Here is a 14,582-nt window from a genome sequence, read left to right as displayed (position 1 = left end):
CGGAGCCTTAGACCCTTAGCCCCTAGCCTTGCTCAGAGTGGCCACGGAGAGGTTAACGCTTCTGCTGGCTTCCCTGCTGCGCTGGGGACGCGTGGTGGGGTGGGCACTCATAGGTTGGGGGCCGATGAGACAAGGGCTCCCGAAGGTCCAGGAAGGAAAACGAGATCGGATTTCCCTAGCGCTGGTTTTCGCATTCCAGGTTTAAGTTCTTTTTACCTGCTTTAGAACACTAGGTAACTAGTGCCTGCTGCGGACGCACAGCCTACAGCGACTACCTAGTGTCTCCGCCCCCAAGACCATCCCCGAACCACCCGCTCACCTCCTGCCCCATTACCGGCCAACCCCTCTATCCTCCGGAGGCAAGGGTCTCAGCCCTTAACCCCGCCATCACGGAGGACTGGTCACCTCGGCACGCGCAGAGCTGGAGAACCTAGAGGTTGCTAGCTGCACGGAGGGGCGGGAACCTGCGCCCGACTGGCTGACGGGGAGGGGGGAGCGGCGGGGGCGGAGGCCCCCTCCGGGCGGCGCTGGGACTGTAGCTGCTAGAGGCCGGGAGGGGAGGGGAGAATGACCATGAGTCTGAGTGACAGGCGGCGAGGAGAGGAGCCAATATATATAAGGAAGGCTCCCAGCGCGCAGGTTTCAGTAGCGGCGCTGCGCGCAGGCCGGGAACACGAGGCCAAGAGCCGCAGCCCCAGCCGCCTTGGTGCAGCGTACCTCGGCTCTAGCCCGCTTGCAACCCCAGGATTAGACGGAAGACACGTCCTCTGCGCGGTCGCCGCCCAGTCGTAGTCACCTGGATTACCTACCGCGGCAGCTGCAGCGGAGCTAGCGAGAAGGCCAAAGGGGAGCAGCGTACCGAGAGGAGCGCCTCTTTTCAGGGACCCCGCCGGCTGGCGGACGCGCGGGAAAGCGGCGTCGCGAACACAGCCAGATTCAGGGCCCACGGGTGGAGAGAGCGACGCCCCAGGGGATGGCGGCAGCGTCCTGGAGCGCCTCTGGCTGGGCGCTACTGCTGCTGGTGGCACTTTGGCAGCAGGTAACACGTCCCGCGCCCTCTCCGTCCCCTCTGCCGCGTTCTGGGCCTGAGCCCCGGGCACCAGCTGAGCTGACCAGTCCCCTCCCTCCTTCCCTCGGTCCCTGTGCAATAGCGCGCGGCCGGCTCCGGCGTCTTCCAGCTGCAGCTGCAGGAGTTCGTCAACGAGCGCGGCGTACTGGCCAGTGGGCGGCCTTGCGAGCCCGGCTGCCGGACTTTCTTCCGCGTCTGCCTTAAGCACTTCCAGGCGGTCGTCTCGCCCGGACCCTGCACCTTTGGGAGCGTCTCCACGCCGGTATTGGGCACCAACTCCTTCGCTGTCCGGGACGACAGTAGCGGCGGGGGACGCAACCCTCTCCAACTGCCCTTCAATTTCACCTGGCCGGTGAGCACAGCCTGGGCGCATTGGGAGGTCGCAGAAGCCGAGAGAGGAGGCGCCCTGGGACCAAAGCCCCCTCCCCAGATTTCCTTGCACACACCCCCACCCCGCAAAAGCCCAGGATGCATTCTCTCCTGGCTCTTTCTTTCCGACTCTCTCTTGGGACCTAATCCCAGAGAAGGCTGTCACCAGTCTGCCTCTTCCCAGTTTATGTCCTCCCGTCCCCAGCTCTTGGGACACAACTTTCATTACCTAACACTCTGGTGCGGTACCCTACCAACCGCTCCTTCAGTGGCTCTCGCTTACACACTCTCTCGTCCCTCAACCCTCTCTCTACCGGGGGTTCTCCTCTCGCCTTCCCTGCTCAAGCGCTACACTGTGCGCAGCCCGGTTATGTTGACCCGGGCGCAGTAACTGAATCCTGCAATTAGATTAATTAGACAGGCTGCCGCAAGGCACCCCCACCTCTCCCGGCTTGCTCATCTCGCCATCTCTCCGTTCCCCCACCCCCTTTCCCAGGGTACCTTCTCACTCATCATCGAAGCTTGGCACGCACCAGGAGACGACCTGCGGCCAGGTGAGTAGCTCGCTCCGCCACCACACGGGGGCGACACGGCGCAGCGCCGAAAGAGTTAATCTGTTCTAGGCGGGGGAAGTACGGGCTTTGGGGTGGGAGGCAGGACGCTTAGCTGGGCCTGGAGCTGCGCCCCGCGCTGGACGCTCGGATTCCGCTCGCTGCCTGGACTCAGAGCACAATTGCGTTTCCTGCGGGTTATTTTTGGCGTGGGAACGCGGGGAGTACGGCGGTGAGAAAGGCTGAAGCTGCCAGCGCCGCTGACGGGCCCCTTCCTGTATTTTACACCTTTCGCGAATTCCGCTCCTTTGGAAAGGGAATAATGGCTTTGGGATGTTGTTCTGACACAGAGGAAAAGGATATTTCAGCAGCACAACAATTCTCACTTTGAAAAGGAAAAAAGAAAACCATTACCCACCTCTGGAGGCAGAACCCCTGAATGGGCACCAAAGGACCCCCTGCTTCCAGGGTCCTCCCTAGCCTGGGGAGCTTTTCTTTCTTTTTTTCTTTTTTCCATTTTGACCTCTTTTCCTCTTTCCCCTCCCTATCTGCCTCCAAGACCCTGGGATATCTTAACATCCTTCTATTGTCCCCTTTTTGAATACTATCAGGCCCCCTGCACATGCACACACATAGGGCAGCTACGGAGCGGGGCTTTGGGTCTCTCTGGCCTGTTCTTGCTGGCAGGTGGGGGTCATCTGGATAACTGGGCTGATTTGTTGGCTGATCACCATCATCACAGCCAAGAAGGACATTGGCCAGCCGTCACGGGCACCCCTGGGGACTGGCGACCCTTCCCTGACCCGACCCTCTGCCCCCTCAGAGGCCTTGCCACCAGATGCACTCATCAGCAAGATCGCCATCCAGGGCTCCCTAGCTGTGGGTCAGAACTGGTTGTTGGATGAACAAACCAGCACCCTCACGAGGCTGCGCTACTCTTACCGGGTCATCTGCAGTGACAACTACTATGGAGACAACTGCTCCCGCCTGTGCAAGAAGCGCAATGACCACTTCGGCCACTATGTGTGCCAGCCAGATGGCAACTTGTCCTGCCTGCCCGGTTGGACTGGGGAGTACTGCCAACAGCGTAAGCAGCCAAGCTCCCACCTGTGTGGAAGGGGAGGGTCCCCTGAGCAAACACAGTGAAGCTTCTTGGTCACGGCTTGTCTCCCTTGAAGAGTGGGTCTGGGCCTCCTACTAGCTGGGCCTCAGGGACACCTAGGGACACCAGGGACAGCTAGGGATGCTGAGGGTGGGCTGGGCCTCAGACCTCCTCTCTCTTCCCAGTGCTCCTCCCGTCATGCCAAAGCCCACAAGAAGCCCATGATGACATTCCATCCAACTTGACTTCTCCTTCCCTGTGCCATCATTTCACTTTAAGATACCCAGGGCTCCTCTGGGAGGCCAGGAATAGGAAGTGGGCCCAGGAGAGCTAGGGGACCCCCAGGGCCAGCAGGGGAGAATGGAGCTTAAGAGTCCTTGGCATCCCAGCCTCACCCAGCTCTGTGCTCTTCCCTTAGCTATCTGTCTTTCGGGCTGTCATGAACAGAATGGCTACTGCAGCAAGCCAGCAGAGTGCCTGTGAGTAGGGGACAGGAAGTGGTGAGTGGGAGCCCTCCCTTGGCCAAGGCCTCTCACCTCACTCTGCCTCTCTCTTGTTCCCCAGCTGCCGCCCAGGCTGGCAGGGCCGGCTGTGTAACGAATGCATCCCCCACAATGGCTGTCGCCACGGCACCTGCAGCACTCCCTGGCAATGTACTTGTGATGAGGGCTGGGGAGGCCTGTTTTGTGACCAAGGTGAGTCAGGGTGAAGAAAGGATGCAGAGTGGGTGGGAGAGATGGAGCTGGGGGGTGCAAATCCGATTTGTTGCCTGGATCCTTCTTACTTGGTGACTGCAGACTTGGCTTTCCCATGATCTTCCAAGGATCTAGGGTCTTTTAAGGATCTTTACAACTTGCCTAGAATGAGGCAGTGGGTCCTTCTCCAGGTGCGGAGGCAGGGGGTGGTGGAGCCAGGGTGACTGAAGAACCCAGGAGGATGACAAGGTCGGCAGCCTGGAGGTTGCACTCATAAATCCTCGCAAGACCAAAGAGAGAGGGATGCCAGTTTCAGTTCCTCTTTCTACCCTGTAGTTACCTATTAACCCCCTGAGTGTTTGCTTACCTTCCAGGGCTGTTTGAGCAGCTCTCCCCTAAACAGCTGTCTGGTGGGGTGTGCCCACCGGCCACCTGAGGCTGTGGGTGAGCTGGGCCTCTGGGCGGAGTGGCATCTAACCGACTTTTTGGTGTGGGCACAAACAGCCTCCCCTGTTCTTACCTAGTCACCACCTGCCTGAACCCATGCAGTCTCTACCTGGTGTTTAGGGGTAGTCACTCTCTGGCTATACAGGGGCCTTTCAGTCTCAACCTTAGGGGAGGAGGAAGGCTTTTTTCTTGCATCCCGCTAGCCAGCTGCAGCCTGTGCCTCCCATTTTCAGGATCAAATGGGTGCACCTGCTGCCCAGAGACACCAGTGCAGCCCTGGGTAGGGTGGGCGGAGGGCTTGCCAGGATGGAAATAAATTGCCTAGGCCCTGACTTACTGTCAACAAGGGTCTTGAGATTCAGTCCCTGTGTTCTGTGTGTGTGTGTGTCTGTCCCTTTACTACCATCCCCGCCCCAACACTCACGCATCTGGTTCCTGCTCATTCCCTTCCCTCTCCACCGTATTTGCTCCCAGGTGACACAGTCATATACTCACTGTATGCAAACACAGCACTTGCAGGCCCTATATTTACTCTGTCTGGTTCTCCCTCCCTGTCCTTCCCAAATAAAATACCAAATACTTATATTTCAAAATGCCCTTGTAACACCTCTTCATTTAAAAAGTGCCCGATCACTGCCTATGGTGGCTCACATCACTCCTCTACCATTTCTACCTGTTGAAATTTTATCCCTACTTCCAGGCTTATCTCAGCTGCCCCTCCTCCATGATGCCTTTTCTGACTTCCTCCCCAACCTGTGGCCTTGCCCTCCGCTCTTCTTCCTTATTTTCCTCCTACTTGGTTGGCAGTTTGTGAGTTTCCCTGGCAGGACGGACGTCTTCCAGTTCCAGTTGTGTTGTTTCGCTTTTGGTTGACTGCACTGGTCATATGTGATTCAAGGTGCTTGAAGAAACATGATTTTAGACCGGGTGTGATGGCCTGTAATCCCAGCACTTTGGGAGGTCGAGGCGGGTGGATCACTTGAAGTCAGGAGTTCGAGACCAGCCTGGCCATCCTGATGAAACCCCGTAAAAATACAAATATTAATCGGGCACAGTGGCGCATGTCTGTAATCTCAGCTACTTGGGAGGTTGAGGCATTAGAATTGCTTGAACCTGGAAGGCGAAGGTTGTAGTGAGCCTATATCACATTACTACACTCCAGCCTGGGCGACAGAGCGAGACTCTGTTAAAAAAAAAAAAAAAAAGATTTTATCGGTAGTGGAGGAAGGATGTTTGGGCCTGGGAGACTTTGAGTTGAGGCGTCTTTGAGCCAAACATGGGCTGTAAGGAGCCTAGAGGTGAGTGCCTTCCCTGGCCCTGCTCACCTGCTTGGTTCCTGTTTCTGCAGATCTCAACTACTGCACCCACCACTCCCCGTGCAAGAATGGGGCAACGTGCTCCAACAGCGGGCAGCGCAGCTACACCTGCACCTGTCGCCCAGGCTACACTGGTGTGGACTGTGAGCTGGAGCTCAGCGAGTGTGACAGCAACCCCTGTCGCAATGGAGGCAGCTGTAAGGTGAGGCCCAGACCAGCTCAGGAAGACAGAGGTGTCAGGTGGTGTCTGGGCATCCTTAACCTAGGCAGCCAGTGGATGTACAGCCATGGACAGGCATTGTGGGCAGGTGGAGCCCAGCCTTCAGTCATGCATCCCTGCCCCCCAGGGTCTGACTTTGGCTCCTTTATGGTATCTCTCCAGGACCAGGAGGATGGCTACCACTGCCTGTGTCCCCCAGGCTACTATGGCCTGCATTGTGAACATAGCACCTTGAGCTGCGCCGACTCCCCCTGCTTCAATGGGGGCTCCTGCCGGGAGCGCAACCAGGGGGCCAGCTATGCTTGTGAATGCCCCCCCAACTTCACCGGCTCCAACTGCGAGAAGAAAGTGGACAGATGCACCAGCAACCCGTGTGCCAACGGTATGTCCTGCTGCCCTTCTAACCTGGTGGACTGGTACTGGGGCTGAGAGAGACTTCTGGTGAGGGAGGGTCAGGAGAGGAGCGAGGCATTGTCTGCCACTCTGGCCCCCCATCTGCTCCGGAGGGCGAAGAGCTTGCTTGATCAGCTGGGAGGGCTGTGGAAGTGGAGCTGGTTAGTAGCACGCAGGCCTTAGGAGCAGGGGTGGTGTGCACCCTGCACAGCTTCCATTCCTATTCCCATGTCAGAATGCTGTCCTGGCTGGGGTGGCCTCTGACCCTCCCCAGGAAGTCCTGAGCTGGAGAGAGGGATGTTGGAGGCTCCGTGTTTCTCCTCAAAGGAGGCAGTGATTCAGTCAGAGCCCTGCTCCTGGAGGCCTCATCTTGCCCCGTGCCCAGGTAGAGCATGAGGTAGCATGAGGCATCTTGAATGTTCGCTCCTTCTGAGGCACAAAGCCTGTTGGTAATCCTTATCTATCTGGCTCCCAGGTGACCCTCTGTGAGGCAGGCAGGCAGGCAGCGCTTAGGAGCTGGAGAGGGGTGGGAAAGGCTGAGAGGGAATCTGCTCTCTCACTGAAGCCTCTGGCTTTGCCGGTTCTTCATCACTGAATGGAAACTATAACACCTGTCCTCTGTCCTTCATGTGGTTGTGAAGATGAAGTAAAACAATCACGATTGTACTTATCTGAGCATTAACTATATACCAAACATGGGCTCTTGACTTCATGTACCTTCCTAGCTATCCTATGAAGGGGCTAGCATTCTACTCCAGTCTAACAAGTGGGGAAACTGAGGCTTAGGGACACGGGTAAGCAGCAAGCGCCAGATCTCAGGCCAGAGAGACAGCTGAGGTCCAAACTCAAGCCTATCTGTCTGAGTCTACGTTAAAGTTCTGTAAGATGCTAGTCATTTTAATACATGAGCCCACTGAGGCCTGGAGAATCAGGGTCATGCTAAACTCCAGGTCTCCTGACTCTGTGCAGTTCTCTTTGTAGTGGGCTCTGCATGTGGAGGTAGAAGGGCCCAAGCATGTTCCTGGAATGGGGCTCCCACCCCATGCCCCAGGGGGCTCCTAGGCTATCACTGACTTGTGTCTCTTGCATCCTCACAGGGGGACAGTGCTTAAACCGAGGTCCAAGCCGCATGTGCCGCTGCCGTCCTGGATTCACGGGCACCTACTGTGAACGCCACGTCAGTGACTGTGCCCGTAACCCTTGCGCCCATGGTGGCACTTGCCATGACCTGGAGAATGGGCTTATGTGCACCTGCCCTGCCGGCTTCTCTGGCCGGCGCTGTGAGGTGCGGACATCCATCGATGCCTGTGCCTCGAGTCCCTGCTTCAACAGGGCCACCTGCTACACTGACCTCTCCACAGACACCTTCGTGTGCAACTGCCCATATGGCTTTGTGGGCAGCCGCTGCGAGTTCCCCGTGGGCTTGCCGCCCAGCTTCCCCTGGGTGGCCGTCTCCCTGGGCGTGGGGCTGGCGGTGCTGCTGGTGCTGCTGGGCATGGTGGCAGTGGCTGTGCGGCAGCTGCGGCTTCGACGGCCAGACGACGGCAGCAGGGAGGCCATGAACAACTTGTCAGACTTCCAGAAGGACAACCTGATTCCTGCTGCCCAGCTTAAAAACACAAACCAGAAGAAGGAGCTGGAAGTGGACTGTGGCCTGGACAAGTCCAATTGTGGCAAACAGCAAAACCACACATTGGACTATAATCTGGCCCCAGGACCCCTGGGGCGGGGGACCATGCCAGGAAAGTTTCCCCACAGTGACAAGAGCTTAGGGGAGAAGGCGCCACTGCGGTTACACAGGTGAGTGGCACCCGGAAGCCCAGGGCCTGGCCACCGGCCTGACATGGTTCTGCCTGGGCCCCTCCTAGGCCAGGCGGGAAGCAGTTAAGCAGCTGGGGTTTTGTTACTGACAGGAAGATCCTCCAGTAGGATTTCTGCCAGGGGTCCTTTGTCCTTCCCTCCCATTCATTCATTTGTTCATTCACACATGTCAAGTGTCCCTAGGGTGTCTCTTGTGACTTCCATCTTTCCATAGTGTGGCTTGCCTCTAGTGGCAACATTGGCTTTTTGCAGGGCTCAGACCCTTCTGGTGAGGTTGGGAGGCCTGTGGCTCTCTTAGGGGCCTGTTCCTAAGTGTCCCTGCGCCGCGCCCCGCCGCAGCAGCCCAGCATTGGGCACTTCCAGCCCCTGTGTCTTCCCTAAGAACCAGCCTGCAGGTGCGCTTTGGCTCTTCAGGGTCCTCCCTCCCCATGAGCCTCTCCCCGTCCTGCCCTCACACACCTGTCTTATGTTCCCTCAGTGAAAAGCCAGAGTGTCGGATATCAGCGATATGCTCCCCCAGGGACTCCATGTACCAGTCTGTGTGTTTGATATCAGAGGAGAGGAACGAATGTGTCATTGCCACGGAGGTGAGTGCTGGGCTCGCCTTCCCTCCTGGCTTTTGTGGGTGGGAAAGTGGCCTGGTCCCTCTTGACCCATGGGCCCTTCCTGAAGGGTAGGTCGGAACCCTGCCTTGGCAGGCCAAGTTCAGTGGATGCCTGATCCATTTGGTCCCTGCTGGTCTCACTGCCTTGGGTCCCTACTGGCCTCATTGCCACAAAGGGCATGAAACAGAAACCATGGTGGCAAGCCTGGTCTGGTCCTTTCCTGCTGTATTGGTGCTGGGCTGGGCAGCCATATGGCACTGCTTGCCAGCCTCTGATGGGTGAGGGAGCCCCTCACCCCTTGTGCTCCTCCTGCCCCTTCCCATTGGCTTCCTCTATTGACCTCATGAGCACAAGCTCCCAAGCCCGTGTGTGTGTTGGACTGAAGACTGGGGAGAACTGCCCCACCTGCCCTTGGCCCCTGCTTGCCCCATCGGCTTCTCCCAGGGAGGCCCAGGGAGGGCCTAGAGGGAGTGTGCATGCCCAGGGTAACCTGTTTCCCTGCCTTCTGCTTGCTCCCAGGTATAAGGCAGGAGCCTACCTGGATATCCCTGCTCAGCCCCGCGGCTGGACCTTCCTTCTGCATTGTTTACATTGCATCCTGGATGGGACGTTTTTCATATGCAACGTGCTGCTCTCAGGAGGAGGAGGGAATGGCAGGAACCGGACAGACTGTGAACTTGCCAAGAGATGCAATACCCTTCTACACCTTTGGGTGTCTGTCTGGCATCAGATTGGCAGCTGCACCAGCCAGGGGAACAGAGGAGAGAAGAGATGCCACTGGGACCTGCCCTGCCAGCAGTGGCCTTCAGGGGGCTCCCTCTGGGGCTCCGGCCTGTTTTCCAGAGAGAGTGGCAGTAGCCCCATGGGTCCTGGAGCTGCTGTGGCCTCCAGTGGCATCCGTGTTTCCAAAAGTGCCTTTGGCCCAGGCTCCATGGCAACAGTTGGGCCCAAATCAGAAAGGAGAGAGGGGGCCAGTGAGGGCAGGGCCTCCTGTGGGCTGGAAAACCACTGGGTGCGTCTCTTGGCAGGCTTTGCCCTGCAGGTGAGGTGAGTGCTTGAGGGAGGGGAGTACTTTTTGCCCCTGCCTCCAACTACCATGTGCGGGCCTGGCTCTCTGGTCTAGGTCCTTTGGGCAAGAATGTCGATCTACCCGGCTTCTGTCACCCTCTGGCCCTGGGCTCCTGTAAGCAGACAGGCAGAGGGCCTGCCCCTCCCACCAGCCAAGGGTGCCAGGCCTAACTGGGGCACTCAGGGCAGTATGTTGGAAACTCCATTGAGGGGGAAATCAGGTGCTGCGACCGCCTGGGCCCTTTCCTCCCTCAAGCCCATCTCCATGACCTCGAGCCTGGGCTCTGGTCCACTACTGCCCCAGACCACCCTCAAAGCTGGTCTTCAGAAATCAATAATATGAGTTTTTATTTTGTTTTGTTTTTTTTTTTTTTTTGTAGTTTATTTTGGAGTCTAGTATTTCAATAATTTAAGAATCAGAAGCACTGACCTTTCTACATTTTATAACATTATTTTGTATATAATGTGTATTTATAATATGAAACAGATGTGTACAGGAGTTTATTACTTATTGGGTCCTGTCTTTGTGATGGCACCCCTGCCCTCTCACCCAAAAAACTCAACTCCCTTCCTCTACTGCTACCTTGTGCCCCGCCAGAACCACTGGGACCTCTGCAGACACTTGGATTTGGCATGTCGTACCCCAGGCCCTTGTCTTCTTCCATTCCTTGAGGAGCTGAGCCTCACCCATCTAGTCCCCAGCCTCAGCCAGCCTTCCCTGCCTGCTGACTTTGAGTTAGCACAGCACCCCCTTCCCTCTTTATGCCCTCACTATTCCTTGAGGCATGTTCCTCCTGACCTGAATCACTTCTTCCTTCCTCTCTTCAAGCCTGAAAACGTTTATGGGGCTCCCTAGTTCTGCCTGTTTTTCTCATACTCAAAAGGATTCTCTTGGCCGGGCGCGGTGGCTCACGCCTGTAATCCCAGCACTTTGGGAGGCCGAGGCAGGCAGATCACGAGGTCAAGAGATCGAGACCATCCTGGCTAACACGGTGAAACCCTGTCTCTACTAAAAATACAAAAAATTAGCCGGGTGTGGTGGTGGGTACCTGTACTCCCAGCTACTCAGGAGGCTGAGGCAGGAGAATGGTGGGAACCTGGGAGGCGGAGCTTGCAGTGAGCTGAGATCGTGCCACTGCACTCCAGCCTGGGAGACAGAGCGAGACTCCATCTCAAAAAAAATAAAAAAGCATTCTCTTGTCAGAGGATGGGATGGGGCCTCTGCACCCTGGTGACATCTGGGTCCTTCCTCCTGCTGTTGCAGGGTGCCTCGCTCTTTTCTTAGCCCCAGCAGGGCACAGGTCTTGGGAGACAGGGCAGGAGGGAGGTTTGCCTTGTTTTTCCTCTTTGTAGCAGACAAGAGCGCTGACAGTCTGAGAACCTTGTCTGCCCAGGGCTGCTAGAATTTATTGAAGACTGCAAAGACAGGGAGAAAGGAGGTGGCCTTCCCTGAGTCCAGGTTTTTCTTGCTGAGGCACTAATGAGGGAGTTTCCAGTCTCACTAGGAGTTTCATGCCTAGCTTCCTCTAAGGCACAGGATAGTCCCTAGGGTGCCACAGCCCTCTCTATAGCCGAAAATATGCTCCATGGAGAGCAAATTATGAAAAAATGAGCCACTGACAAAAAGCTGAGCAGATGCTCCCAGCTCTCAGCCTGTCCACAGTAAAGCAAAATAGACCCACCAGATGCCCTGCTCCTAATGGAGTTCAAGGGTTTGGAGTGCTACTTACCCTCCCTTTTTTCCTCTCTTCTTGACACAGACACACCATGCCCACCCCAGACCTGGGTGCTTATGCTAGAGACACGGGAGCATGCACACGCTCCATGCCTCACTCATCGCTCCCTGTTCCCTTCACTGTACACACAGGGTATCAAACAGGAAAGCATTCAGGGAACCGTTCCCACAGCCTGAGCCGGCAGCAGGGGGAAGAACAACACGACCTCACTCTTCCTGCCCAAAATGAAACAGGAAAACAGCTCCCAGGCCCTAGGGGGGTGCGGGAGGGGGAAACTGGGCTGGGACACGAAGGCAAGATGACGAGGCTCCCATGTGGGGGACAGGTAGGACACCCGCAGGCCTGCACGTCCACAACACCAGGCTGTGACGGGCTGCACTGGCTGCCAGACTCGCAGAGAAGAGCCCCGGAGAAGAGTTGACTGGCAAAGCTCACAGCTGCTCTGATGGGCTAGATGGGGAGCTGGAGAGCCCACCAAAAAAGCTGGTTTCTGGGGAAAGTGGGGACCCGTGGGGAACTTGGTCTGCGCAGCTCCTACCTGCAGCTCATGCCAGGCTCCACCTTCAACAACATGCCAGAAGCTGGGCAGGCACTTGGGGTGTAAACAGGCCTCGGCGGAGGAAGCCCCTCTCCCCAGGATTTCCTGAGAGTCCAGCCCCTTCTGATAGGTGAGGCACCCAAGACTTTCCTGATCACTTGAGTGTCCTGGGATAGAGGAGATCTCCTGGGCTTGGCAGAAAGGAGGCCAGATAATAGTTCTAGACTCACTGTGAGGTGCCTTCCACAGGTTAGCAAATGCCCACCTTTAATTTGCATGGGTATTTCACCAGGGAATTCAGAGTTTAGTAGTTCCTTAACAGCCTGGAGCCAGTGCCCTGCCTGGAGAATCAATTTGACCCCACGGTGACCTGAGGACAGCTGCTTTTCCAGGGCCCCCGGCTGATAGAGTCAGGGAGGGGTTGTGCAGAGGGAGAAATGACTTTATTCTGCTTGCTCAGCCAGGGTCCCCTCTCCGGCCTCACGGACAGGGTCAGCCTGGTCAGGAGGTTGGGAAAAAAGGACAGTGGCTCTCACCTCCCCCATCCCAGGCTAGAAAAGGCCACCAGACTAAACCAAGGTGGTGTGGATGCTCCATCTCTTGACTAGGACCCACAGAGCTCTCCGTAGGTCCCCTCGCCGCAGCTCTCCCAGCCTCTCCTCATGGGTCCACAGGATCAGCAGCCCCAGCCCTCCGCCCCACGTGGCCTGCTGCATTCCGGGAAAGGGGTGGAAGTGATTCACTGGGGGAACTGTGACTGTCCCTTCCTCGGGCGGGGATGCGCCTGCGAGGTTCCAGTGGCCTTCCCTGGGCGGCTGCGCCGTCCCTCGCGCCTAGGGCACCCCGAGTCCTGCGCTGCGGCGGAAGGGGCAGGTGCGCCTGCCCGCCTGGGTCAGCCCTCCACCTGCCGCCGCCGCGCCCCGCAGCTCCCGCGGCTCCCCACCCCCCGCGCTCTTTGTTACAGCCCGACTTCCTGTTTGCGGCAGCCGACCCGGCTCACTTCCCGGGCCGGGAAGCCGCCGAAGGCCGCGAGCTTCTCGGAGGCTCCCCCGCCCGCTCGGCTCCGCCTCCTGCCTCCCCAATCTCTCCCGGGCCTGGGAGCCCGCGCCGGGCCGCGGCCGCGGGAAGCGGAGCCGCCGGCGGGCTGGCAGGCAGGCGGGCGGGACTGCGAGGGCGCTGCTTCCTGGCACTAGAGGGCGCTGCGCGCCCGTCGGGGCTGCGGGCGGGAGGGACCGTCGACCCGGGGAGGCTCTCTGGGGCCCCCCTTCTCCGTCCGGGGCCGATGAGACTAAGGCGGCAGGGGGTGGCCAGACGCCCGAGCTCCCTCCGGGCTCCGAGCCCCAAGCTGAACGGGTAACCTGGGGAGAACTCAGTGCCGGGCTTTCCCCCAAATATTCTCACAGTGTCCAGGGCAGCAGGCCCTTTCCCCTGGCCCCGCCATCGCAGCAGCCAGCCCCCCTCGCAACCCCACAGGCCTCCGGCCATCCTGGTCCAGAGACATCCTCAAGGGAAGGGAATGGCGTCGAGCAGGGCCGGTCACCGGTCTGAGTTACAAGGCTGGAGCTCCCTTCCAGCGCCACCCCTCATTACCGGGTGCTCTGGGACAAGTCCATCTACTTCATTCCTTCAACACTGATTAGCACTGGAAGCAGGACTTGCTGTCTGCCCAGGGCCGCTAACCATCTAGCTGCTTATCCTTAACCTCTCTGCGGGTAATGCCTGTTAGGCGTTACTAGGGGGTAAGTTGTGAGCAGTGTTGTAACCTCTGCTGGTGGGTTCATCCTCCTCAAGCATCTCTAAGTGAGCCACTTTCTGGAGCTCCCCCTCCCCCGGCCCTCATCAGCAGGGTGGGACCTAGGGAGGTTGGGGTCTGGCAGGATAGTCCCAGTGTTAGCAGCGGCCAGTCCGTGGGGGTCTGCAGCAACCTCAGTTCTTGCCTCCTCAGAAGAAAGAATTCCACCGACGGGCATAAGGCAGAAGGAGAGACTGAGGCAAATTTTAGAGCAGGAGTGAAAGTGTATTACAAAGTATTAGAGTAGGAACAAAAGGAAGTAAAGTACACTTGGAAGAGGGTCAAGTTGGCGACTTGAGAGATTCAAGTGCGCGTTTGACCTCTGACTTGGGGTTTTCTATGTTGGCGTGCTTCAGGAGCCTTGCATCCCTTCTCTCTGACTTTTCCCTGAAGATGGGCGGTCTGCATGCCCGAGGCCTGCCAGCTCGTGGGAGGGATTGCGTGTGCAGTGTGCTTACTGGATTGTGCACATGCTCACTTGAAGCATTTTTCCCTCACTACTCGAGCATTCCTAGAGGAAGCTCAGATACCAGTTGAGCTCCGCCATTTTGCCTCCTAGTGTACTCGCTTGAGCCCACTTGCCCTACTCCTGAGATCTTATTGGGAAGCTGCTGATCAGTTTCAGGTATTTCTCTCTATTGAGAGACTGCCTTTCCCTGGTGCGGGCTGCAACAATTGTTGTTTTAGAGAGACAGGGTAACAGCCACCTGACCATCACCTGATGGTTGCCTGAGATTCCTGGTGGGGGTGGAGGGTCCTCTCCTGTGCTGCTCATGCCTGTCTACCTACTGACACCAGCAGTAGCCCTAGGACCAAGTAAAGCAGCTGAGATCACAGGTTTCTGTCACCATCACTTCCGT

At 57.6% G+C, this 14,582-nt stretch overlaps 1 protein-coding gene across 1 annotated transcript; it reads left to right on the top strand.

The window, feature by feature from the left end:
• Positions 1-637: 637 nt before the first annotated feature.
• Positions 638-10,155, top strand: DLL4 (delta like canonical Notch ligand 4). The gene is made up of 11 exons (XM_010369035.2): positions 638-1,039; positions 1,152-1,421; positions 1,935-1,992; positions 2,813-3,076; positions 3,510-3,570; positions 3,656-3,786; positions 5,582-5,751; positions 5,932-6,151; positions 7,260-7,962; positions 8,462-8,570; positions 9,108-10,155. Exons 1-11 carry the CDS (start codon positions 974-976, stop codon positions 9,111-9,113), a joined length of 2,058 nt encoding a protein of 685 aa, XP_010367337.1. The 5' UTR covers positions 638-973; the 3' UTR covers positions 9,114-10,155.
• Positions 10,156-14,582: the final 4,427 nt, after the last annotated feature.

Source organism: Rhinopithecus roxellana, chromosome 5 (assembly GCF_007565055.1).
Source record: "Rhinopithecus roxellana isolate Shanxi Qingling chromosome 5, ASM756505v1, whole genome shotgun sequence".
NCBI classification, from domain to species: domain Eukaryota; kingdom Metazoa; phylum Chordata; class Mammalia; order Primates; family Cercopithecidae; genus Rhinopithecus; species Rhinopithecus roxellana.
Note: the sequence above shows the minus strand (reverse complement) of the source record. Positions and strands in the feature narration are given on the sequence as shown.

Excerpts from the sequence above, each read along its gene's own strand:
- DLL4 (XM_010369035.2), top strand. The coding sequence starts at position 974 with ATGGCGGCAGCGTCCTGGAGCGCCTCTGGCTGGGCGCTACTGCTGCTG. Across the intron at positions 6,152-7,259 it reads CAGCAACCCGTGTGCCAACG|GGGGACAGTGCTTAAACCGA; the intron begins GTATGTCCTGCT and ends GCATCCTCACAG. Across the intron at positions 7,963-8,461 it reads GCGCCACTGCGGTTACACAG|TGAAAAGCCAGAGTGTCGGA; the intron begins GTGAGTGGCACC and ends ATGTTCCCTCAG.